General features: G+C 41.4%; 1 protein-coding gene across 2 annotated transcripts in view; it reads right to left on the bottom strand.

The window, feature by feature from the left end:
• CFAP61 (cilia and flagella associated protein 61) overlaps positions 1-27,434 on the bottom strand; it is a 117,569-nt gene that overhangs the window by 20,749 nt on the left and 69,386 nt on the right. For both annotated transcript variants that reach the window (XM_040611823.1, XM_040611822.1), the window contains 6 exons: positions 26,606-26,774; positions 24,445-24,619; positions 17,361-17,653; positions 12,744-13,071; positions 12,161-12,252; positions 8,861-9,066 (listed from right to left, as the gene is read on the bottom strand). In XM_040611823.1, coding sequence (XP_040467757.1) covers positions 8,861-9,066; positions 12,161-12,252; positions 12,744-13,071; positions 17,361-17,653; positions 24,445-24,619; positions 26,606-26,774 — 1,263 coding nt within the window. The remainder of the gene's footprint in view (positions 1-8,860; positions 9,067-12,160; positions 12,253-12,743; positions 13,072-17,360; positions 17,654-24,444; positions 24,620-26,605; positions 26,775-27,434) is intronic.

Here is a 27,434-nt window from a genome sequence, read left to right as displayed (position 1 = left end):
ATCAGCAAATTCCAGATAGCAGTGCATTCTAGTATTTCTCTTAACAAACAGTCACTCTTCGTTTTTGAAAGTCTGGTTTAAAAACAGCTTTTCTATGTAGCATGCATTTCATGTTTACATAATTGCTGATTATCCAGGCTAGAAGTAATAGATCTATAGCTTTACCTAGTCCTTTTAAAAATAATACTGAAAACAGCAAATATTCTTCCTTTTCTTAATTTGTTATATTACGAGATTTATTAGTCACATCAATAAACAGTCCAGTGTGGTGTTTCTACTTAAACTCTCATTTAATGACACTGCTTAATAAATCACTTTTAGCCTGAACAGTACTATGTATGATGTATGAACTGAACTTAAGTAGAAGAGATCTGAATGGCTCCTTTAAATAAGTAACTGTTGTTCCATACCGCTCAAAATATTTTGAGCATTTAGCTTGTACAGCTAATAAGAAAAATGCAGTGTGAGCATAAATGATGGGGTTTGAAGAGAAAAGCTAATGAAACATCCAGTGATAGTATTCACTTTTATAGTTTCTGGGTGGAATTTTCCAAAGCATCTTAGTGAAAGGGAGTTTGACTCCATGCCTTCCTGCTGCATGTTTGGGAGCCTTGTGTCCTAGTGCATATCAGTACCTGTTGCTGTTGAAGCTGTGCCACTTTGTGTAGAGTATCCCTTAATTTTTTTTCAGAGTGCTTAGCCCCTGGACAGCAACACCCACCACAGCCAGGCTGCATGCAGATCTTCCAATAGACAGCTGGGGCAGATCACCAGAGATCTATGCATGTGTTAATTTGCTGATGCCCTTCATATGGCAGCACTGAATCCTATCTGCTGTTCTGGCACTGGGAAAAAAAATCCTTTGTCACTAAATTTCAGCAAAATCCCCTGTCTTTCTGTCCCATGCATAGGTATTGCCAGAGTCATCAGCCACCCTTCCCAACTCCAGCTTGCCAAAGTGCCTCTGGTTAATGTCTGCCAGCAGGGGCTTCTCTCTACGGACCTGGCCCCTCACATCATCAGTTCCCAGACTGGCGTTTGCAGCCTGGTGGACATATCTTCTCAACTCTGGAGAACTCCAAGCTTGCAAAAAAGATGAGACACTTGGAGTGCACGTGCATCTTGCTGCAAATAGCTTTTCTATCATGCCATGAACATATGCTCCTCATGATGCTACTTGAGACCACCGTGCGGGGTAGATAAATTGTCAATGGGCTGGACAAGTCCTTAAAATGCTGGAAACCAAGTTATTTAGAAAGAAAGAAAAAAAAAAGTAACAGTCTTTTCAAGCTCACTTTGGATGAGTGTGCCTGAAAGGTTTCTCTGCTAACTGTCCTTCAAAATACACGCTGCCTTCTTGGACTCCTTCAGAGGACTGACCCTGTAAGGCTCCTCAGCTCTCAGCTGGAAAGCCTACACACATACACAGCAGAACCTGAAATGTCCAGCCTACATGCACCAAGATGGCTCCATGATGCAAACTGAAGCGTAGTGAGTACAGATGACTAAAAGCACATTTCTGGTAAGAACTAAATATAAACACAATATAAATAGAGTACTCAGTACTCTGTGTTACGTGTTATTCAAAACACTTTGATTGCTACACAATGCATTAGTCCATCAGCATGCTTTACAAATTGTTAAATACCAGAAGTGCTTAACATACAGCATCTTACTAACTTCAGCATTACACAGAGAGTAAACTTGGTGAATAGGTACAAGAAGAAGCTTGAGCAGGGGATGGCTGAGCAACGCAACATTTCACAGGTTGCCTTTTAGAAATGGATTGGCATAACGATGTTTCCCTTAACAGGACACTTTATGACTGTCAGCCCAAATCTGTGCCTTTCCTCCAGTGACGCTGATTTTGCTGCACTGACTGTCATACAACAGTGGTACTCCTTTGCCTCATCTTTAGTATTACTGCCCCATTAATGTGATGCACCAAGCATCTTCTTCTGTAGGTCATGATGGAAAACAAGTTCATTAAGACAATATTACAAAATCCCAGGTAAAAAACCACTCACACCTAATTTGATAAATAAGCTACTTAAGTATTTTAGAAACTAGTGGCACAGATTTTTATGCATTATGTTAGTAGATTTGGTTTTCATTAATGCCAAATGAAGCCTACATGAAGCACTTCAATTTCATATTAAAGGCATGATGCCAGTGAGCATCCATTTGGTTGCCAGGTATCAGGAGACCCCTCTAATTATCCATTTTGTACCTAAGATGCTGCAGAGGGAGATTCCACTGCTCTGTGGACATGTTCCATAACTTGGCAACTGCCTTACAGTTGCCTTCATCTTGGATGAATACAAAAGGGTGTAACTGGCTGGTTACATTCCTCCTTTGTGAAGCAGTGTGGAGGACTGATGACCAATAACAAATGTATAAGCTTAAAAATAAAAGAAAGAATATCTCAGAGCTCTCTCCCCACCCCCCTCTTTTATATGCTGCTATGACAATGGAAAGAATTTGAAGGCTTTCAAACGAGCACCAGAGAACAAGGGAAGGGAAGGAGTGTGGTACAGGGGACACTTCATATGAAACCTACTGGAATTCACTTTCTTTTTCCTTCAAAAGAAGGCTTCCCTATTGGAAAAAGCCTCACTCTTGGGTGCTCAAATTCCAGTTGAGCCTTTTTGAGATGCAACCTTATGTGAAATGAATAAAAATTGAAAAAACTACTTCCTAAAGTGGATTCCAGATCTAGGGGGTAATGCTGTTAAACTTCCAGGTGACATAAAAGGTTTGTATACAAAATCCCCAGCTTCAGGATACTGTGTCTTTGGTTCCTATAATTTTGCCTGCCCTGGCACCAGAAAGCTGCATTGTAAGACCTCTCTGCTCAGAAAAGTAATGGGTGAAGGCCTAGATGGAATGAATGTAGCTACTGTGGTGGCATGAGGCAGATGGAAGGGTGACCATTGCTGATGGCAATGGTGCATTTTTCTTGTAGCACCGTGACAAGTGAGGATAAGACTTTTCGTGGTTAGTAAATATTGCCTGTCCAAGGCCTTGACAATGTGCCCAGTAGACCTTGGCATCCTATAAAACAGTCACAGGGATGAAGTGCATCCCACTGTGGTGCAGTCAGAAGAGACAGCTGTCTGACTGGATGTGGTCATCTTCTGGCTTAACAACCTATTTCCTCAGCTGCTGTTTGCATAGGTAGAAACAAAAACATTGGCTCTTAGATTCGTGTTTGGCTAAGTAATGAACTGAACCCACACAGACACTACTCTGAATTAAGCTGGAATACCTAACACCTATGAGAATCAGGCCCAAATATGGCTGCAGAAGCTTAATGATAGGCAATTGTTTTTGAAGAAGATATTAGATATCTGTTATTATCATATGAATATCTGTATCACCGGGATCACGGCTAACTACGGCAGCCAGGCATCATGAGGAACATTTATTTTAACTGTGCAGCTGTAGAGTTGCACCAAGACCTCCTTTAAACACGTCAGTAGTACCTGTCTGCTAAAGCAGGAAGGGTAAGAAACTTTAAAACTCTCTAGTTCCATCAGAAGTAGTGTTGGCTGGTTTAACTATGAGAGCTAAAAGCATTGTTTCTGTGAAAAAAAAATTAATTCAGATGCATTTGAAGCTTTTAGTAAGCTGTGAAAAACTGTAATACGGACAAGGAGTATCTAACTCACTAAAAGCTTACACTCTCCAGTGCGCTAGTGCATTTTGTAACCAAGTGATTGTGGCAATACAGTCAGATGATTTTATGCTGGCTTTTTCGGTTACTGCTTGCTAGGCTGATAAATTTATGACCTTCAACTCTTAAAAGAGCTGCAGCTTGAATATACATCATCAATAGCGGCGTGTCTGGGGGCACCAGGCTGTTGAGTCTTGCAAATCTAGGGGCTGAAGGGCTTCCTTCGCCAGCCCAGCACAGGACTAGGGACAGCCCAGCACATGGGGCAGAGCCATGGGCAGACCCCTCTGACCCACCACAGGCGTGGGGTGATGCATGCCCACCACGCTGCTTAGCTTCCTCCACAATGTATGCTGACTCTATGGGGAAAGGAGGAGGGGAGAGAAGTGATTTCCATCTTCCATTTGGTTGTAGATCAAGTCCTGCAGTTTTAAATCACGTTGAACTCGTACTGAAATCAATGGAACTTTTCTCTCAACAAAATAAGATGTTATTTATCTCATTATTACCATTAGCTGCAGTTTCACGTGTACAACCAGGAGTTACTTGTTCACATTAGCTGAGTCTTGAGAGCCTGTTGTTAATGCTAATTTGAAAATGGCACTGGCACATTATAGTCAGGAAATCCGGTATCATGGGGTTAACTTTCAGCTCTTATACCAAACATAAATCAGTGAGGAAATTCATTGCTAGATGCAGTCTCTAATTATTTAAAAGATAATTTGCATGCTACACAGAAATAAATTAGCTCCCAGGTGACAGCTGTTCCACCGTGTCCATTCCTGGAACTAGATGCCATGCTGGGAAATCTAAATGCAGACCAAAAGATTAAAACATTGTACTTTCTGGCCTTAGAGGAAGACCCTCCCCAAAACAGAGGCATAAAGAAGGAAGGAGGAGAATGAATGTTCAAGTCAGCAAGTTTACAAGCTTAACTAATGAACCACAACTTTTTCACAGTCTACATTTTCTTTTCACTAAGGGCACTTCACATCTTTCTAGAAGATACTGCAACTGGAGGCAAGTGTAACGTGTACTAGTTTAAAAGGATTTTTTTCAAAGAAAGAAATTCAGCCCTAACATCAGGTTTGCATTCACATGGTCATGTGAGACCAGTATAGACCATGTAAACACCATCCAAAAAAGTTTTCCTTCTTTTGATCACACACATAGAAATCGACGAATGCATCTTCATATTCCTTGCCAAAAGAAGACCAGACACCACTTTTAATCTACATAAAAGCCTCAAGAATATCTTCATCTCACAAGAGATGCTAAAACTTGTTTCATTGTAATGGTTTTCTAATAAATAGTGTTCTCATGGCTAGGATTTAACACTGTATATTGTTGTATATTGTACATAACATTGTATTATATGGATGCATGTATTGTAGGTATGATGCTGTATTATATATTATGAGACTACACTATACTGCCAGCCTTCTTCCATTGCTGTACCACCTCCTGAAAGCAGCAATTTCCTGTGCCAGTCTGCTTTGTGCTAGGACCGTTACATGGAGATGAGAGGCAGTTTGCTTCCTCCTCTCACCGTCCTTTTCTCACTAGTCCTTTCAGTCTGCCCTGGCTGACTGCAAAGGGCTTTCATTTACTCTTCCGCCTCCCACCTCTTGATCTAGCTAGAGAATCTATCCTCCTCATAGCACAGACGTTTGTAACAGAGATATCGAGGCTGCTGTGAATGGAAATGCATACGTGTGCACATGCATTTGTGTGAAAGCACCAGAAGAAACAAGCGAGCAAGGATTAAAGAACAGCATATGTTAATTGCTACAGAGCAACATATGTGATTTCATTCAAATGACCAAATGGCAAGAGAAGGAACAAACCTATCTAAAGATCAGGTATAAAGAAGATGAAAAACAGGACTGGAGGCAATAAAATAACTAGATAAGAAAAACCTGGCAACTGCGATTCAGGAATTTTGCCACAGGCTAATGAGAGGTGAGATAAAATAATGAGGCAAAAGATCCCAAACAACATCCACATGTAAAGGCTGTAAAAGACAAGTCCAAATTAGTTCATCATCACTAATTAAGAAAAGCTCAAGAGATGTGATGAGGACCTGCTAAGTGGTGTCCCTCTGCATGGCACACTAGCAGTCTGGGCCAGACCACCCGGACACACAGGTCACAGTGCCTGTGAGTATGTGGAGGTGAGGACCCCGACCTTGCACAACTTCAGATCCTAGTAAGTAAAGACCACTTAAGTTACCAGCAGTCTTAGAGAAGCTGACGACTCCCTCAATGAGTGTGTGCTCATGGCAATGCTGCCATCAGAAAAAACTGCACTTCCTACTCTTACAAAGTTGACTGGCCTGACTCATCCTATTAACAGATCATCACAGAGATCTTCATCTCTCCTAAGATTTTTAAAATCTCTGTGGATGTTTGGAACTTGATCTTGTAATCCCACAATCAGCTTGTGCACTGTGTGGGGATCCTATCACAGTCATGAGAGCATAGGAGACTAATACATTCTTTATTTCTGTCACGAAGCAATAAGCCATCCGTTCAGAAAGTTAATGTCTCACCTCTTCAAAATCTATGTGCATCGCTATTGACTATCGAGAGTGCAGGTTAAGTGCTGCTGCAGTGAGGTCCTTGGGCTGGGCTACATGCCCACCATGCAGCAAATGCTGGTTTTTGTCAAGGTAAGGAAAACGCTGCTACCTGTGTTGCAAGCAGAAATCCGAAAGCACGATAATTTATTCTTCCAGGTGTTGATGCTACTGTGAGACTTGCTAGTACATATAACAAGCGATACTGTAGCCACATCTGGGCAAACAGCAAAGGCTAAGTGTCTGGCAACATTTGTGGTTCGTAGAAAAGAGTAGGTCACAGCTGTGTTTGCATATTGTAACACCATGAAAGAGACTGATGATACCTTGCCACAACCTGAATACCAAGTTTCTTCCAGTGCTCAAAATGTATTAACTGATCAGCATCAGCTGTGACAGGGAAAGAAAATTACCTGTTGTCTTAGCCCCTATCTCATACAACTGTGTCATCCTCCTTCAGTTTCTACTTAACACTTATTGACAATATACTGTTTATGTGAACTTCACATTTGCTATGTGCCATTACTCTTATAAAACAAAGCCAGCACTTTCTAGAAATGAGAATCAATCCCTGTGGCAGCAGCAATTCAGAAGTTTCACACTCCGCTCAGCAGAGGCATACAAAGGTCTCCTGAAGTGAAATTTTTGAAGAAGCGTTTTTGTCCAAGAAACTTTTAAACCTTACAGTTGAAGTTTGGGTTCAGCCCATTTTTCAGAACAAGATAAGAAGAAATAAATGAGCAGCTAGACTCTGTAATATTTACAATCAGGAGAGAGTGCAGGAAAAGGACTGCAGAACACATCAGAGAAATTGCGAGAGCTGCACATCCAGTCCTGGCGAAGCCCTGAGTCCTTTTCAGGGGAGTTCACCCTTTCAGTCAGCAGCTGATACCACTGTTCTCAAAATACAGCACACAAATCAGCCTTTTGTCATCAACTGAACAGCTTGGCTGGACCTCCCCTCCTCCTGATTTCGGCAGACATTCTCATTTAGCAGTGTGCAATGCCTTATCCATATTCTGGCCAAGCTTTTTGACACTGAACCAGCAGAAATGCAAAAGCTAGAGAAAGAGGTGCTGGAATTCAGAGGCTCTTAAGTCCCTGTCTCAAGGTATCAGGTGCTTCATTTCTACAGTCTTTTTTGAACTAATAGATTGCCATTATGATGCAAAGTTTCTTTTGGACCACAGCACATCCTTTACAGCAAATTTCTACAAACTGTTACTGAATTAATCTGCTACCATTTATGCCTTTCTTCAAATCAGTTATAAATATAACAAAATCAGACCTGGAGACTTTTAGGGCACCACTATCAGCTTTGTATCATGATAAAAATCTATCATTTGTTCCTGTGCTTGGCTTTTTGTTTCTAAACCTGCTTATGTAACATGACACTTCTCTGTCTGTAACAATTTAGGATCCCAAGACACCAGTTGTGAGGGATTTTTAAAAATGAAAACCAAAACCAAGATGTATCAGCAAGTTCTTCTTTACCGCCTGTCTCAATTACACACTCAAAGAATACTACCCAATGAATGAAACTCAAGGCTGGGGGTTTGGTTTTATTTTTGTTTGGTTTGATTTTTTTTATTCATGCTTGACTTCCAAAGCACTTGTTTTCACTGAAGCATAAGGAATAAAACATGTGTAAGTTTTCAGGCCAGGTAATTTTTTTAAAATACGAAATTCTGGAGAAGTAGCAGAAAATCAAAGATATGGTAGATCACATTTTTCCAGATACTCCTCTCTCCATAGTAAGTTCCTTAATTAAGTTTGCATTTCCAAAAGCAATGAGCAATTCTCTCTGAGGAGACAGCACATAAACCTTGGCTAGAAACAGTCAGGCTCTTCAGGCTTTCCCACCAGTTGAGAGACTTGCCACGGAACACCTAGTCCCTAGGACTGCCCTGCACTTGCTTGGGCACAGCAGGCAAAGGGGAGCCCCTCAGAACATCTGCAAGACTTGTTTCACTGCTGCAAAGTGCTGTAGTGGGATAAGTCCTGCAAGTTGCATGGGGAACCTCCACTAAATATGCAGAGTCCTGACACAGCCTCCAGCTGTAAAATTAAGTTAAAATAACCACCTTACACAGAGAACATAGTCTGGAGGATAAACTTCAGAGCTGATTGTATCACCAGATAAGCAGGCAAGTCGTTGAGTATGACTATCATCATGAGTGATTTAAAATCTCCCTAGATACCTTGACTTAAAAATTTGATTCAAAGTGAACAAAAATACGGAGTCCTAAAAGTGACTTCTGAATATGAATCCTCAGTAAAAACGATTGTTCAGGTTCAGCTTAATGAATTACTCCTACTGAATATTCTAAGCAAAAGTTATAAAGATATTGAAATGCTCTTTCAGATGAAAGATGGTCAAGTAAACCACTGCTCCTTCTCTAAATAAATGTCAGAGACACAGCTCTTTCCAGGAGGGTCTTCAGGGCTTGTATTGCCACTGATAATTTTGCCAAACAATGGAAGACATTTTTAAATAAATCTATCTTTTGTTCTAAGAGAAAGCAGCCAGAAGATAAATCACAATAAAATAAAACTAAAATTCTGCCAGAATGTAGATTTTATGCACAGTATTGAGTTTATCTTACCTGTAAAGATCTGTAATCTTCCCTTCATTCCAGCGATAATAAAGATCATTAAGAAGACGCTCATGCTGTCCATACAAGCAAATGTAGTTGGAGACAGGGAAGGATTCCTTTGAAAAGCAGGTGATGCTATCTACCATACTATATTTGTTGATATGCATCCTGAAATAATTCCCATTTCTTGCTTCTCCAGTTATAATCTCTGTCCCCTGGAACAGAAAATAAAAGGAAAGCTGTGGCGATGGAACAGACTCCTGACTTGGCATATGTGCTGGATCAGCTGTGGTCTCCTAGCTGGTACTTACCATTTCTTAAAATCCACAACCCTTTTTTAAAATCAACAATACCCATTCCCAGTAACATGATTTATACAACAAGGCACTTTGCTATGTTTTGTACACAAAGATTTTCTGTGTGGTTTATACTTGATTAACTGCACACAAAACTGTGCAGCATAGGACTGCATGTGCAGCATGAGCTGTGGTTGCCCAGTCTCGAGTGCCATTTCAGACACCGAAGGGTATCTGGGCCATCTGAACTGTGCTGGTAGTTATGGCACAGGATCTGTGGGAGACCTGTGACCTCCTGGAGCAGCAGCTGGAGGTCAGAAGGGATGCCGCAGGGCATCCCAAACAACACTAGATGCCTCTGTTTAGGCAACTGAATTGAACTCTATTCATCCTAATTTATTATACAGAGTCTGTATTATTGCATACACATGGCATATCATAATTTACTATAGGATACCATCCTGATGAATGAAGAACACACTGGCACACTTTCACTCTCTCTCCAGGTTTACTGCTATACATACATATTGTTATACATGTACATACAAACAGCACATGTGCAGAGTCCAAATTTATGGCACATCACAGAAGCTATAGGATTGTAGGCAGGGGGTTGGTACTACCATATCAATGAGTTGCAAGCAAACTTCAGTGTTAAACTCAAAGATTTATCACATACCAATTAAGCATTTTTGACTTTGTGTAGCAGTTCTCCAGTGTCAGAGGTGTGATGTGTTGTGCTTCCAACAAGGAAAGAAATACCAAGAAGGACCCTGTTCAGTTCTGAAACAAACTTCTAAATTTTATAAATGGCACTATGTACTAGATGGTTGCTGCAACTGCAGGAGGCGGGACTTGATCTCTTGGCACGTTTCCTTCAGGCCATGTTCTAGACTTTTAAATGGTGAATTCCTATTAACTTTAAAAAATATATATGCATATATACGTGTAAAAATATATATAAGCACATACGCCCAGAATTTAGAATTGCTCTCAGCGACTCCCTCTTGCCACTTTGAACAGGGGCTGCCAAGTGTTGCTAACACCAGCTCTGCTATCAATAAAAGCATAACAATGTTGGATGCTGATGCTCAAAAGGTAGCGTTTCATTTCAGCTAGTTAAATCAATCACTTAGAAGACAAAAATGTAAAAAATTTTTTTCTAACCTCACATTGCAGTGGGATGATCAAATAGCTTGAAGCTGTTTTTTAAAGCTGTATTCATGTTCCAGTTTTATGTATTTCTAAAACCTGTTGCTAGGCTACAGTAACCTTTGTTACTTCCACATCTCTCAGCTAATACATGTCACTAGCTTCTCTTACTTCTTTCTTAGGCAATTCTTTTAGGATTTACATGAAGTTTCTGGAGTGGCTTTAATTATGTTCCTTTTCAGACTGCAGGTAATCAAAGCTGCAGCAAAAGAATTCTAATCATGCTCTAGCAATTTAGAGTGACAAAACCAATTTTTCTCTCTGTGATTGTCCTTTCTGCTTCCCAGCATGTGCTGCTTTGGACAGCTCATCCTGGATTTGCAAAGTTGGAAAACAAGGTGAGCCATGCTTTGATTCCAGCCCCCAAAGCATGCATTCGTTTTCAAAAAAAAAAAGAAATTTCTTTCTGTGGACGACTGCTGTCCAAATTTTAAAATCAACACTGAAGTACCCTTTCAAAAGCCACTCTTTACATCAGCCTCAAGAACGGGCTCAATGCAGAAATCCCTGAGGAAAAAGGTGTAATCTGTATGGAACAGGAGCTTGCCTAGGTGGATGGTCCTCTCTGGCTTTAAAAGACATTAGTCTATTCCTTTCCTTGTTTCACAAGTCAGGTTCTCCAGTAAGAGAAGCATCTCCATGTATGTATCATGGGACAATCTCCTATGTATCCCAACTGTGTGAAGTGCTTCCCTCTTTCCTGTCCAAAGACTGCTCTCATGGTTGCAGCACAAGCTGTTTTCTAGCAGCAAAGTATGGAGCATCCCTTCCAGAATATATTCTTCTCCTACTAGTCTAGATCAACTGAATTTCACTAATAGACTGAGAAGTTTTATCATCTGTATGCATTTATAGCACCTTATTGCAGGGAGGAAAGAGGTTCAACACTAAGGCTGAAATCGTCTTTTAGTGAAATCCAACTAATTTCTATCCTATGTCCTCTTTATAGAAATCATACATCTTTTGGGAAAGCCAAATATCAGAACGTATGGAAATGACCATCTAAGAGGTTTGGTTAGTTATGTAATTCATACTTGTTCACCCGCTGTACCTGATTTATATGATGCACCCAGGCTTAGCTGACTGGATTTGTTTTTACCCAAATCTGATACCAAATACCACCACTACCTTGATGTGCTGTTTATTATATGATGTGCTAGGAACTTCAAAAGCAGCATATTCTGTATGACTGAGAAAGTGACTTCTCCTTCTCTCTACAGAATCATGCAAAAAGGACATTCTGAAAGACAGTACTGAGGAAAAGCCTACATGATAACCTCCCAAGCTGTGCTGAGACAGGAAACCAGGTACAGTGCTGAGCCACCAACTCTGGAAAAAAAACCTCAAGGTGTTGAAGCTGTAGTGCCCCATTAGGGAGCTATTTGAACCCAAAGTGCTGCAAATAGTAATGAAGAGTTCAGGACTGGCAAGGATTTCCTGCATTCAAGGACCAAAAACCCCTTTGGTTTTGGTTGATTTCATGGCAAAGTAATTAAGAACTGCAGTAAAGAAGTTAATCAGAAAATCTGTATGAATCCACATTTACAAGATGATAGTGAATTTACATTAAAATAAATTAAATATTTTTAAATAATCAGAGATTTTGTTTTATGTGGTTTGTTCCATTCCAGAGTGGTAAGTCCCAGCTCTGGAAGGTTGCTAAATACATACTTAAACCCATGCTTACTCAAGATACCTTTTTAAGATGCATGGTACTTTTGCATATATGTGTGCTATCCTAAATAAGTACACCTTTCCAAAGGGAGGACAAAACAAAGAAAAGTTAAATAATGTAACTTACATGATCATACAGTGCGAGTTCTACGTCCAAGCAGATGGGGATTTCTGGTTTGGAAATATGCAAGTAATTACATCCTCCAGGAAGAACACCTCCTGCCATAAATGAAAAGATGAGATTAATTAAATCATAAAAAAAAAAAGAAGAAAATAAAGTGTTTGTGCTCCTTCTCCCATAATCTTTTTTTTTTGTTGTTGTTGTTTATTAAATGGCTCTAAAAAGAAAACAAGGAACTTATTTTGTTTTGGTGGCCTTCATGCTCTAAACTTTTTTTTTTTTAGACATAGACTCTTAGACATATTGGTGCAGTAGCCACACATTGACAAGTTCTGATTACAGTTTTATTGAACTTGGAATATAGACACTGAAACACTCCGTATTTACTGCAATATAAAGGAAAGCACAGCTTGGTCCGTTATTAGCAAAAATCTACAGTGTAAGCTTTATCGCAACTCAACCCTTTCTGCTCATTATGTAAGGAGCTTTAAGGACCTTACTCCCATTGCATATCATCTCAGGTGAGATGGACCTACCCAAAAATACCAAAGAGGGTATAAAAGTATAAGAAAAATCCATTTTGACCTACCTTTAATTTTACACCCTCTGTACATGGGGATGAGTCTATCTGTGCCTTCTGGTTGCTTACGAAAGGGTTTAGGGGTTGGATCAACGAGATCCAGCAAAGATACAGCAAGCTCAAAGCCAACCTCTTTTGAATTGAAGTTGCTGTGTGTCCATTCATCTACATAGTATCTCCTGGAGTACTTTGTTAAAGGACCTGCAGCCCTGATGTTGACATCATTAGTACAGAATTTGCTATCGATCACAAGTCTTCCATCAAAAACAAGGCAAGCATCATTAATTGCCTTAAAGGTTTCATAATCCACTGTCCTGTAGGCAAAGCTAAAAAATGCCTAAAAAAAGAGATGTACGTAAGTGTAGTATACATCTAGTATATAAATAGCATACATTCATTGCTGGCTAATTCCATAAATCAAAACCTATAGTTTGTTTTTGTTGTGAATGTTATTGATTTTAAAATACAAGAACATGAAATAAAGTGTGATTTTATACACACAGATAAATCCTTCTGATCCAGTATTTACAGCTACTAAAATTAAAACAAAGACAGTAGAGAGAAGAATTACTAAATTAGACTCATCTACTTCTGGTTATTAGATGAGTTTTATTTTAAAATCTCTGTAATTAACTATGTCAAACAGCCTGAGTGGACGTGCATATTTTCTGTGTTAGTACAAGCATATGAAATAAGGCTCAAACCCTCTATGAAGTTGTTTTCTTTTCTTTCAAATGCTCAGGCCAAACTGAAAAACTAAGTAATAGAAACGTACAAAGTACTTTGCATTTGAGCAGGATAACTGTATATTACAAATATTTTTCCAACTGTTGTGCCTAACTGTTTACCAACAAACTATGTCACTGTGGCTACCAGCACAGGGATATTCAATTGAAATGGAAAGATAGGAAATTAAAATTGTTCAGAGGAAACGTCATTCTCATTCAAACTACAACAGCAGAATTTAAGCCAGTGGAAGCTGTGGAGGCCAAGAAGTTTGTGAGAGGTCCAGGAGGACTGAATATTTACATGAAAAGGAAAGCATTCAGATTTACTATACTTCATAGTGATGTAGATTTTGGAAAGCATATTCACACTTTGTCAGAACTGAAACACTTCTCTAGATCTGCATAATACTTGCTTTAGGAGGCAGACTAATCTGTACCATCTCAGTGCTTGGGACCACTGTGCCTGCAGCGGCTGGGGCCGGCCACTCTCACAAGGCACAGGTCTTGATGGGCATCAGACCCACTGAGATGATCCAGGTCAGCCCAGAGGAGACTGTGGCTGTAAGTAAAGTACCTGGTACATTCAGCAGTCAGTTACTGAACCTGGTAATGAGCACAGCAGGTACCTGTTCACCATGTTTTGGCACTGCCTGTGCTGTCTTACTCCTTACAGAACTGACCTTGAGGTAGGGATTTATCTCGGGACCAGCATCTACTGAAGCCATGAGCTCGTCTTCCCCACAGGAAGATTTCAAGGGCATTGAAAGAAAATCACCCTAAATCCTTAAAATCCTCCTCTAATCTCAAAGAAAAAAGCTAGTGATAATTCTCTTCTTTTGTCTTCTTGTGGTACCTGCATAGTCCCTCTCCTGGGTCATGAGGAAGCAGATCAGACCTCATCTCTCCAAAACAGGAGCTGAGGCAGCACCACTGTGACAAGCACTACAAAGCAGGCGGTGTTGGCAGCAGCCAACAATTCATCCTACGCATTCGGCATCGGTGTGGAACAGATGTGCACACAGCACATCATGCAAAATGTGCTGGATGCCTGAAGAGTCGCTTTGAAATCCAGCGCAGCGCGAGAGCGAGGGCTGCAGGGTCCTGCCACAGCCCTTGCCTTTTGTCTGCATGCTCCACACAGACTCTGCGCACTGATTAGCAGGAGAGGAGCTTTTGAATTGATTTAGAATCACGCACATCTGACAGTTTTCTTTATATGTGTTTTATCTAGTTTTCTACATTGCCTAGAAGTAACTTCAAAGAGGCAAAAGTACATCTGAAATCTGGAACCAAAAATGTGCTCATGAAGGACAGAAATGCCCATTCAGATGAAGTCGAGAGAGGCACTGGGGAAGGTAAAGCCTGGGGGTGTCTCACTTCTTGAACACAAGAAATGAGGAGCAGGTAAACAAAGATGGGTCACTCCAGCTTGGAACTGGGGGGCACGCACACAGAACATCCACCTCCGTCAGAGCACCGCAGATGGCAGAAACAGGAGAAGCTTCAACTATAAGCAGCGTCTTTGTAGTTGTCTCTTACAAAGGCTAAACGGAGAGCTGGCACAACAAAGGTCCCCAAAACAGTGCAAAACAAGGGCGCACACTAAACGTTGAGGGTTAACAGTACTAAGAATGACAAGGCTGAGAAATGTTTTAAACAAGATCATGGTCTGCAGAGGGTACAGCTGAAGACTGACTGTCTCATTGCTACAATATAGTTTGTGAAACTCCAGAGCCTTTATAAAGAGCTTTCTCCTTCATCAGTGCCTTCAGCTTTTAAAATGATTAGACAAGCTGAATGTTGCTGCCCACTAACAAGAAATATTACTGTACAGGCTGAGGAAAGTGTTACCTTGTTGCCTTCATCTCAAACAGCCTGAGACATAACTATCAGGGCAAACAAGCATCAGTAATAAGTCCTTCCTTTAGTGTCAGCCTCAGGGAGGATGCAGTTGTGACCTGGGTAAAGGTATTACCCAATTATACCACCAAAGTGCCTTCCTGTGGACTAAGGGCAAGCATCTGATGTTCACAACCGGCTGGATGATCCAGCTGGAAGAAAAGGCACAGGAGAGGGAAGCAAAGGGAGCTGGAAATTTTAGCAACACTGATACACAGCAGAGACGTGTCAGCAGAGGAGCGAGAGCCTCTGGGTTTGTTCATATATAAAACAAGTAATAACTACGCACAGTTAAGGGAATTCTAACCATCTAGCAGGTCCAAAATCAGGGAAGCTCTGCCCATGAGGGCACAGGGACCACACAGCCCTGCGTCGTGCTGGCTGGCAGGCAGGACTGTGTCACCGGAGGGGAGGGGATGGCTGCAACCTCCAAGCTGGGAGCCATCTGTCAGCCCAGGAGGGGAGGGAGGGAGGCTGCTGCTTTAGGGAAGGAGATTTTCTCCTGTTGTTTTTATCTTGCAGGACTCAACAAATTAAGCCTCCAAGAACTGCCAATCAACAGTTGATACTGGCTCAAATCCCAAAAGGCCCAGAGCTGCTGCAGTGCCGATTCCTGCACAGCCTGCTCCCTGGCGAACGCAGCTGCCTCCTTGGTGGCGGCTGCTCTCTGGAGCCCTGTTCTCCCCAGGCAGCTAACAGCAGATACAGGAAAACTGCAAAACTGCTGAAGCGGTTTTGGAGAGTATAAAGCCCCTGACACCACCAGTAATTGCCCATCTCTCATCTTAGAGGCTGAATAGGAGAGACCCCGAGAGGGAAGAACCATGGCTGGAGGAAGGATGGGCACAGGGCACAAAAGGGCAGGAGAAACAAACCAAGGGGAAATGGGGGTCGTGAAGGAACACAGCCACTTGGGCAAGGTGGTGTGGAAAAGAGGGGGCCTGATGGGGAGGTAGTGAATTGATATTAAGTTACAAGATCTTGATCACACTGAGATCTCTGCAGAAGGATAAAAATAGAGGGGTTTCAAGGATAGAGGAGAGAAATTGAAAAGCTGCATACAAGGAGAGAGTGGGAGGAATGTCACTACTGATAAGGGGCCCGAAGTCAGGAGATTGCTAGCAGATAAAAGCGCTATGCAAGGTCTCCACCTCCATCAGAAAGGGCTTAACTATCCATATGTTAAAAAGAAAGGGGTTGGGAAAACCCAACGACTTCAAGCTTTCCAGTGCCGGGGAGCCAGCAGGGACCATTGACTCCTGGGGAGCTCTCCCGGGGAGGCACATGGCTCTCCCTTTCCAGAATTACAACAGACTTGCTGCACAAAGAATTGTGCAGACAGAGGGGTGTGTTGAGGGGGCCACGCAGCTTCCTATGGATACACATTGTGAAGTAATTTTATCAGAAGTGCTCACTCACATGGATTAGCCCAATAAAGAAAAACAGAACTGTTCTGCCCAATGGGAAAGCTAAAGCCTGTCCCAAATATCAAAGTGGAGCCACACCTGTGAGTGTGCACATCATTTACTTAGATAACATATTGACACTTTAGATGAACAAAACCGCAGTCATTAAGGTAGAAGGAAAAAAATCTGTTTAAAATATATTTTAATTATGCTACATAGTAGGCCTCTCTATCCTAACATTTTTGGCTTCTATTATGACTTAATCAAATGCACATAACCGTAGACAGGAGTCACTGTACACATTTAAATAATACAAGGATTTCTGGAATTATTTAGAAAATTAATTAAGAGTATTTGTCACTCAGAAGTGAACAACTATTTGAGAGTCAGGTGACTTAAATTTTAATCCAAATCAGGGTGTTAACAATGGTTTTATTTGGGATTTTTTAAAAAACAATCCTTTAGACTAACAAGTGAATGTTCAGTCTTCTACAGACAACGAGGAAGTGGAGAAACCGACGGACTATCTAAATTTGATGGTCTTTGTCTTAAAAAACAGACTGAAGGAAACACAAGTGAAAGCATATACTTACTGAACATTGCAATTTAAATGGTTTCGTATTAGTAGTGAAAGCAGCACATGTGATAAGGTCTGGGTCATCGCCTTCGTTCCACTGTGCCAGGATACTGTCATAATAAACAGACACGCCAGCCTTTGACAGTGCCTCCTGAACAGCACTTTCGATTTCGTTGTTGTTAAGGCAAGTAACATTTGAGCAGAGTGGAGGCTGTATGAGGTGTATTCGAGAACCATTAATTCCAAGAGATAAGAGGGTTTCTACTGTGGTGTAAATGTCAACTGTATTCCCATAGACAATGATGTTCCCTAAGGGAGAAAAAGAAGGGAAAAATTTTTAAGACATACAATGAAAACCTTATTAGTATAACTCAGATGATAATAACATGAAATTGCTCTATTTGACCCTCTTATTTCTCTGATGCTATGAAGCAAACAATGTTACCTAGCAACAGTAGCTAAGATAATTTCGTGAAGAATCTGTACAAAACATCCCACGAAGTAGGCAAGTACTTAACACAGAAGTATGACATTCATTTTGACCCCATAATTTGAAATTATTTTGATTGAAAATCCTCTAGGGGAAAAGAAAACTCATTTTTATTTTGTTCTCCCCTCCCTCCTCAATTTTGCTCACTCAAAGGATTTATCGGGGGTGGGGGAGGACACACAGCAGCCAATTAAATACATTGTGCAGAAAACCCCCACAAACTGTGCAAAGACCAAGTGACAGAAAAAAAGCCATTGTGCAATATGGGAGGTCACCGGTGCTGCCACTTCCTTCCGTAAAAGCCTGATCTCCAGACAATGGAGACGCCCCTGCAGAGGTACCCTGGTGCCTGCTGCTGCCTATCTGCCGGCTCGTCTCACCGAACTGCCCTGCTGAGGGGCACAGGCGGCCGATGCACTCGACAGGCAGTGGCTAGCAGCTCTGCGCTGCTCTTTGAAGTCAGTTGCCTCCCTCCAGCGCATGTCAGAGAATGCCCCAAAAATAAATGCCTCAATACGTGCTCCTAACGAGCCAGCCTCCGTCCTTGAACGCTGCCTAGAAAAATCAGCAAGCCCGAGACAGGCATTTCTGATCAGCTGGTGTGAAAACAACGTTTGGATATTGCTGCTCCTTCTGTAGTGCATTGTCACTGGAGCAGAAACCACTATTTAAACCAGCTCCACCTTTCCACCCACTGGGCCAAGGTGCTCTGATTCAAACCCACATCCCCCATCTACCACTGGAGTGCCCTTAACTACTAAGCTGCAGGCTATATAGTAGGATCTTGCAAATTCTTCTACTAAACTGGTGCCACTTCAAACTGCAGTTAAAGCTGAAGAGCAAATACACGAAGATGGGAGTGATGCAGGTTCTGTGTGAGCATAATCTGACTCTCCAGCCCACAGCTGTACGTTATCAATATTAATTAACCCAGCTTCATTCCTCTACAGAGCAACACCCAGCCATGAACTCTTGACAGACCTTCCGTAAGACATCAGCTCCTGCACGTTAAATCTGATGGGTGTTTCAGTACACCAAGAATCTGATGTCAGCACAAGGGTGCATCAAATGCACATTCCCAGTGCATTTAACATCCCACACCTGGGCAGTGCTAATGGGCAGCAGGCGCATTTACTGCTTTCTGGGAAATCCCTGGCAGAAATAGGAAATAACTGAGCCATACCTACACAAGCTAACATGTAAACAGCCTTGTGCTGGAGGACATCACATCAGCATGGAGAAAGGAAATTGCAGAAAAGCTAACACCACCCAAGTGTCACTCTTCCAGGCAATGTGCGTATAGCAGAAGCAAGCCAGTGCACAAATCCCAGGCTATCCCGGGCCTGTCCAGCTTCATGTTGAAGCTGAGGGATAACACAGAGGATACAGGGCCTTGTATCAGAAGACTGATGATGTGGCAGAAGTTCCTCTATGAACTCTATGAAAATAACTTGTAGTTTGGCACTGAAGAAAAGTGTAGGGTGGAATGTACTAAAGGAAAATCAGTGTTGAAACATAGGAGGTGTTTCAGGAATGGCCTTTAATTGACATAAACAGCAGCTGGCACTGGCTCCCCTCAGACTACATAGCAGTATCTGCAATCAGAATTTGGACAAACAGCTGACTTTCCCACATAACTGGCTCAGTCTTGAATTTTGGCAGCATCTGTTTTCCTACATGGCATTGCAGTAAGCAGTGCTGAACAGGTAAGGGAATGCCTCACACAACTAACCTGCACATTTATGTCAGCATCGGTATTTATGTCTCACTACAAGTGACAGCATCCCCCACAACCTAAATTTTATTATTTCATAGGCTAAACTAATTTCACTGGGACCATGTTTTACTGCATGAGATACAGAGCGATACTAAATAGAGCACTTACAAAGCTCTAGCTCCCAAGAATATTAATGATAAAAATTGTTAACAGATGTTCTATTATTCCCTTTTGACTACAAGGTTATTTTATTTGTCCATATCAGTTTGGCTACTTGTAGCTGCCAAATACACATATCTCTTCATAACTGCCAGAGAAAAGAATTGCCCCATAGTTAGACATGCTCAGAAATCATGGAAAACATTCTTTTTACTGTTCATATCAATGACCAGAGGGACAGAACAATCTTACCTGCAGATGCATTAATCTGAAATCATAAGAACAAGATCCTACTACTTGCATAAATATAACACAGAATACATATAATGTGTGATAACGGGAATTCTGTTCCATGTGTACATTGCTAAGCTGACTTTCCAAGCCAGAAGAACGCTTTCCGTTGCTTGTGCCTGCCAGAATGCCTATCTATAGGCAGTACTGTCCTCATGAGAGAGCCAAAAGAGAAGGAAAATGTAAGAGTGATCCATTTTTTTCCTTACTGCAGCAGGGTACAACACAAGAAGCAAACAGACAGAACTAGTGGTGAAATACGAACTTCGATATATTCTTTTTTAGTAATCTAATGTTGAAATAGTGCAGATAAGAATGTGGTATGTGGATGCTGACAGCCTCACATTACATTTACACATTTTTAATTACCAAAGGGTTGAAAAACATAAGCAGCTGAAGAGGATGCAGTGGCTAGGAAAGGGGAATAAGAAGCACTTACCAAAGGCACAGCCTAGCCAAGTTTTATTCTGATTCTAAAGCAAGCAAGTCTGGGCAACTGAGAGATGTTCACCATTTGGCAGAACAAGCCCCTTTGGATTGAAGTTCAATTACTGCATTATATGTTGGCATTTTTGTATATACCAGATCAGATTTGAGCCCTGCGTTTCTCAAGGAAAATTAAAATTCTGTTTTATATGGTAATATTAAATACAACTACATTAGATCAAGGAAAGCAATGCTCCTTTACTGACCTCTTTTAAATCAACGATTTACGGTGTCTGCTTCTTACAATATTAGTGGCTTTTTAGATTACAATTCTAGTAGTCTAGGAACTACAGATATTCATTACGGACTGAAATTATGTTGACTGGACAGACAGCAGTTCCTCAGGATGCTTTTATTATTTAACTACATGAAAATGTATCTATCTGTGAGTAAACATAATAATCTTCCATAGAAAAAAGCAGCCATAAATAAAGATTGTTAAGAGTAGTTTTATCATTTATTACTAGATTGTCAGCGTTCTGCTGCAGAGCAAGCTCATTCATTTTCCCCAAGTGGAAGCACAAGATTTCAGTGACCCTAGCATGACCTGAATCTTTTTAGCTTGCAAACACTAAAGGAGAAAACCAGTATTAGCTAAAGCATCAGTGGCTCCAGTTGGTGATTCATGCACTGGAATTTTAATGCAACAGTATTCCTACAAACACACTTTTAATAAGGCAGTAAACTATGTTTAGGTAAAGAGAAAAAATAATTGCTCCATTTTGGGCCATTAAAACAGTTTTGTTCCTTACTTCCATCCTACTTTTTATTTTCATGGAAAGTGCAGAGCTAATAGGAGATGAATTTAAATTAGTCACAATTACAGTTGTCATAGGTTACATGCATTAGGCGGCTGGGTTTCATCAGAGAAGCCGCAGCAGCAGCCACTGGGGCTGGTGCTTGCTCTGCTCCAAGGGCCCTAAGCAGCAGCAGGCCCTCCTGGACCTGCCCGACCGGCCAGGGGCAAAGGCCTCCAGCCCCAGCTTAGAGGACTGTTGCAGCCCACCATGCTGCAGCCAGCTGAGGAGCTGGCAGCGGCAGATGTGGCTCCCTGCTTCTCCCACAGGCTCCTCGAGCAACAACTGCTGCTGAGTGCCAGCCAGCTTCTCCCATCACCTCTCCTCGCCTGAGGCAAGGAGGACCCCGGGCAGGAAGGCTGCAGCAACCATGCTGCTGTCCATCCTTGGTGGCACAGTCACTGCTGGGAGCACCGTCGCTTCCACTGCAGCGTGCATGCAACACCCCCCACCAGCACATGCTACCAGGCTGACCCTGCTCTACTTACAACCTGCAAAAAAGCATCACTGATTTAATCCAGAATAAAGTGGCACCCAGTGCTCACAGAGGGAAGACAAGCAATTAAAACCCCTACCTTAACTCTTAATTAAAAACTGCCCTCAGAATCAGTGCCACAAAATGAAGATTTCATCCAATTAAGCTAATAGGACTGGCATTGTGAAGACCAGTGATTAACACTTTCCTTTAAAAAACCTCCAGAACTACAGGTGGTCTTCAAGGTGCATTCGCCCTCCCTCGCCTGGGGCTTTTCTCCCCAGCTGGGTAGCTCAGTGCACTTGCTGCACTGGGTGCCGGTGGGTGCTGCTCCCTGCCTGAGCCCCTGGGCTGGCTACATGGGACCCCGGGGGGCTCATGCAGTGGCAGAGCCAGGGGAATGGGGCTCAGCACAGCAAGCTCCAGACTACTTTTGATAAACACAGCTAATGGCCAAATAAGAGAAGCACAAACAGAAGGAAGTTGCATGGAGAAAAGACTAAGTATCCGCTGAGAATAAGTGGGAGGATGAAACGTGTGCTTGTGTACTGCAATACACGTTACTGTTTGTGTAGCTGCAATAACCAGCATATATAGTTTTATTAGCCACTTAATTTTCTTTAAACATAAGCAAATCCTATTTTCTAACTTTTTGAATTCTAACATGTTTAAAACAGGTTTAGTAGGAATTTGACAAACAATACTTTACAGTTTTGATGAGATGAAATATATGAGGTGAAATATTACTATTTATTGAAGGCAAAACTAGGATCTGGGGAATTTCAGAGATTAAAAGTAAACACAAATGTAAAACTTTGATCATCCCAGTGGAGCGGTAGCTTGGCCTGCAGAGAGCTGAGACACATCTAAACCAATTGCTGTGCTCCACAGGAGCCTTGCCTCTGCACCTTCGTTGAGCCTGTCACCTATTAGGCTGCCTCCAGGACAGGCTAGGGGCTGAAAAGTGGACTCATTTTCAGAAAGAATAGGGATCTTGGACATACAACTGGAAAAAGAAGCAGGGTGAGGAAGAATAGAAACAGAGAGGTGGACAAAGACTTCTCCAGCTGGGCACTCATTATACCTGCAGCAGCAGAGAACATGAGGTGGGAACAGCAACAAAAGGGAACCAGAGGCAGAAGCAAGGTGGGGAGAAAGGGGGAGGGGTGTTGCATCTCCCACAGACCACAACCCGAAAAAGTCCCTCCAGACCAGCCTCATCCGGAGTTGTTGATTTAGCTTTAACTGAAGACACAATAGTGCCTAGTTAAGATATCCAGCTTTACACCACAACAAAAGTCAGCAGCAATAATGAAATTTTAATTAATACATTAATTTAGTATTAATAATAATAAAGGTGCATTCATCCCAAAGCAGATGAGGTGCAGTAAGACTGCCGTTCACCTGAAGAGCAATCCTCCTGGGCACCTTGCGTCACAGCCAGCAGCTAGCTCTCACGCAGCATCTCTGCGCAGGTGTACTGGAGCACATCCCAGCACTGGGCACACAAGGATTTACATGAAAGACTAGCAGCAGCAAGCAGGGAAAACTAACAACCTCATCTGTTTATAAACACAGCTGGGCATATCAGCTGGACATCAGGTAAAACTGCAGGCAGGGGCTGGTATCAGCTGCAAAACAGGCAGAGCAGTACTGCTGGAGAGGCTCTATTTACATGCCTGAGGCCAGGAAGCTGTTCGAGGAAAATGTGAGTGGAAGCATGATCATGTTTATTGTCTTCTGTCCTGATCACAGCAAGACTTGGAGGATGATAAAGAAACTTCCAGTGTCTTGAGAACTTCCCTAAAGGTGTGCCAAGCAGGACACAAACCTTGCAAACCACACCAAATAACTACCAATTTTCATTATGTTCCCTATGAACAAGACAGGAAAACTACTTCTTTAGGAAACTCCTGTTGCTGTGCTCAGTCAACAGAATTTCCACGAAGATGGCTTGCCTGCTCTGAACTCTGTCCTAACTCAGATCCAGCACACAGAACTGACATTACATGAATTCATTTACTGTTTGGTCTTTTTTTCTGTAGTTGAAAGTTCAACTCTGAAGCTTCAACTCTGAAGCCTGGATGATTCCTAACATTTTCAATGGCACACACATTCAGTGAATGAACTGATGAATATATGAACAATGCACACATGAACAGGCTGAGAAAATACAGGTATGGTGGACATCTGCAAAGATGTATCATTTTTAAGGGTTAAAAAGAAAATACTGGTAGCCTGCAGTTCTACATGAAAATCTGTAACTGATGTAAACGAATACAAAGATGACAGATACCGAAAAAAAAACCCACTTCCTAATTTAGACCTGTTTTCTTTGTGTTACACCTCAAATCTAGGTATTTTTCTATACAGCACAAAAACATACCCGCTAATTAAATTATTATTTAATTGGCTAATTATGACTTCATCTGGATTTGCATTTGGGATTCATTTTGTTTTATATAATAATTATGGATAATTAATCTATCTCAAGCTTTTTTTCCCTAGCTAAATATGCTGGATATCAAAAATGACAACAAATTTTAAATTAATCTGGAAAACAAAGCACAACAGATGAAAGACTTTGTTAGAATTAATCAGGCACTGATTATACCATAGAATTAAGGAAACAATAAGCCTAGAAAACATTTCTATAAATGTGGATGTGTTAACGAAAACCCTTACCTTCCGTGTCAACAACATTTTCTTTCAGCCAGTGCATTGCCTTTAAGCAGTCCTGATCGTTATTGAGAGTGAAATGATTGGAAGGGACCTTCCCTGTGTATATTTGTGGCCACTTACTTATCACTTCTCTATTAGTTGGGAGTTTACTGATATCTGCTCCAGTGGGAGACAGGACCTAGAAGAAATGAATAAATGAGTGCATGAATACATAGCTTGTATCTTGAGAACAGTTATGAAAGATTTTTAAAAACACCACCGCAAGACACTTGACTACCTAAGGGTTGCTATCCTTATACATCCTAACCCTTCTTTAACATTAAGCAAACATATCAGTGGCCACAGAGAAAACAGACTGATGCTAGTCTGAGTACACACACAGGTACATGCGTGTGCTGCATGTATTCCACATTTTCTATGGGATATGGGCAATGGTTTTAAACAGCAGTGCCAGTACAAGTGAATAACAATACAAGCAAAATGCAGGTGAAATGGACTTCACAGCAAATATCAGAAATGCATAAATTTATGGTTGGAGGACCTCTGCAGTTATTTGAACTCCACATACCTTTAATTGACACTTGAAAATTCTTTGGGTAGCAAGACTGCCTCCATCTTTTGTCAGCAAAAATCAACTTTCTAAAATAAGAGCGATTTTGTCCCAGAGAAAGGGACCAAAACCTGCTTGATGGTTAAAATGCCAGGATGCAAAGTGTTAATTGTACAATGCTACTTCACAGTGACAAATTCAGTCTGAGTTACACAGAGCAAAAAAGGAAGTCTCATCTATGACTTCTGTGGCACCAGTGATAATGTCCTGAACAATGTTCTCACTGCTAATTGGATCCACTGAAATATTATTTGGTCATATAAAAACAGGCATGGCATCAAAAGATCTTACTTCCCAACAAGTAAATCCTCTTAATCATAATTAATAATGTTTCACTAGACATTAATTTGACTGCTTATCAAATGAGGGATAGCTTATAAAAAGGATGGACCTCAGCTCTGTGTAATAAAACAGAAATCAGATGATAAAAATAATTCCTTCCTGTTTTTTTGTAGAACTTAAAAGTGAGAATAGGTGATGTTAAGTTTTCTTATTGGAGGCAGGTAAAACCTGGGTTTTCCCTTTATCTTTCTTTCTCCTCCAGTGTAGTTACTTCCTGTAACTTAATCTGCAAGTCAGGGTTACCTCCAAACTTCTTTTTCTAGGAGCACTTACAGTCATTCACACCACACCAACTTTTGTTTCACCCACATTGAACAGTGAATATGGATTATTGTTTAAAGTATGGCTCTACTCTGAAGAGTGAGTACAGGAAAACTGAGGCTTTCTTGCTCCACAAATCTGTTGCACACGTGCAGTCCAGAGGCTGAACACACCTCAACATTCACATTTGTGACTTATGGCAAACAGCGCTGTAAAAACCTGTAGACACATGCTCAGTTTGATCTGATTTTAAAAGGCAAAATACCTTGCTCGTGATTCCTATCCAAAATCCATCAGTAAGGCAAAAATCACTGCAGGCAATGGGGCTATACAAAAGATGGCCATTTAGTTGGCATAGCTTGAAGGCCACGTGATGACAGACAAGAAAGAATGAACTCTGCCCAGGACATCCAAGCTGAAAGTGAGCCTGTAGTGCTGGAGATGAGCTTCACATTTCACAAGCAGCTAAGGGTCTGCTTCAATCTTACTGGAAACTTAACTGTGTGCTACGATGACATACAGCACCACGTACGTGCCTAGGCATGGTCATCATGTGAGAAGAGCAATTAATTTGATAAGGAATTCTCTCCATTGCCAAAACTAGGTCAAATGGTGTTAGACCAGCTGGAGTTAAGTCTCCTGTGGCTGGGGCCACATGTCAGTTGGGCCTACTCTTCAGCAGGTTTAATGGTCACGGTGGCAAACATACTGGCAGCTTTGCTTAATATTTGATCCTGAGCACGACATTCCCACCAGGAAATATAAAATCTCTCATCTCCTCCAAATTCTATAGCCTCACTGAAATTGTACAACTTGCTACACTGAAGGGCTGCAAACTTTCTGGCTATACACTTGCTAAGGACTACTCTTCTGCCTTGCTAATCACAGAAACACTATTCACTGTAAAAACTGGATATATTACTATGTTGTTCACTCTGCACACTATCTTACCTGGTATTTCTGTCCCATACAGAGAACAAGGTAGTCATACGGTACTTTTTCCTTCTCGGAAACAACTACATATTTGGCAGCACGATTTATGCCAGTCATTTTACCAACCACAACGTTAACCCAGGAACAAAGTGACATCTGTGCATAATCTTCATCATTAAAACAGTGGCTGTGAAGAAAGAATATCTGTAAGTGACATTTCAGCAGCTGACAGCAGGCATTAATTAGACATCTGGCAAGTGAGCCAGGTCCCCTAGCAGCTCGAGCCTGTTCTCTCGCTGTGAGTTTGCAGCAGTCTATAGTAAGAGATTAGTCATTATGAAATACTCTGTTACAAATTGACAACTTTCTGCTAAAACCAAACAATCCCTCCCAGCATTGGGCCATACAACCACGTAATTTAAAAACAAAGTCAGAAACACATGCTTTACTCTGCTTTTTCATTGCAGGCTAATGTGAGGAGGAAGCTTTTGCACCTACAAAGAAAGTGTTTTAACACTATAATACTTCCTCCTATACAATACTCTCTTAGTAAGTTTTTTCCACTTCTGCTTCATTTGATATTCAACTTCACCAGTAGTGGTTGTGGGGAGACACAAACGCCAACAAAAGCACCACTGGCGTATTTAACATCTGTGTTCCTAAGTATTAAGTCTAAAAAGTTTTAAAATAAATAGAAAACTAGGAAAACAGTTGTCAGGGCTGGAAGTAAAAGGCAGAGATCTCAAATTTTCTCTTGGGTGACCCCTTTCCAAATGAACTTTTCCAAAATGCAAGCATGAAAAATTCTGAAATCATACTAAACCAATGCCCCCTACCCCCAAACCTT

This window comes from Falco naumanni, chromosome 12, assembly GCF_017639655.2.
Source record: "Falco naumanni isolate bFalNau1 chromosome 12, bFalNau1.pat, whole genome shotgun sequence".
Lineage (NCBI taxonomy): Eukaryota > Metazoa > Chordata > Aves > Falconiformes > Falconidae > Falco > Falco naumanni.
Note: the sequence above shows the minus strand (reverse complement) of the source record. Positions and strands in the feature narration are given on the sequence as shown.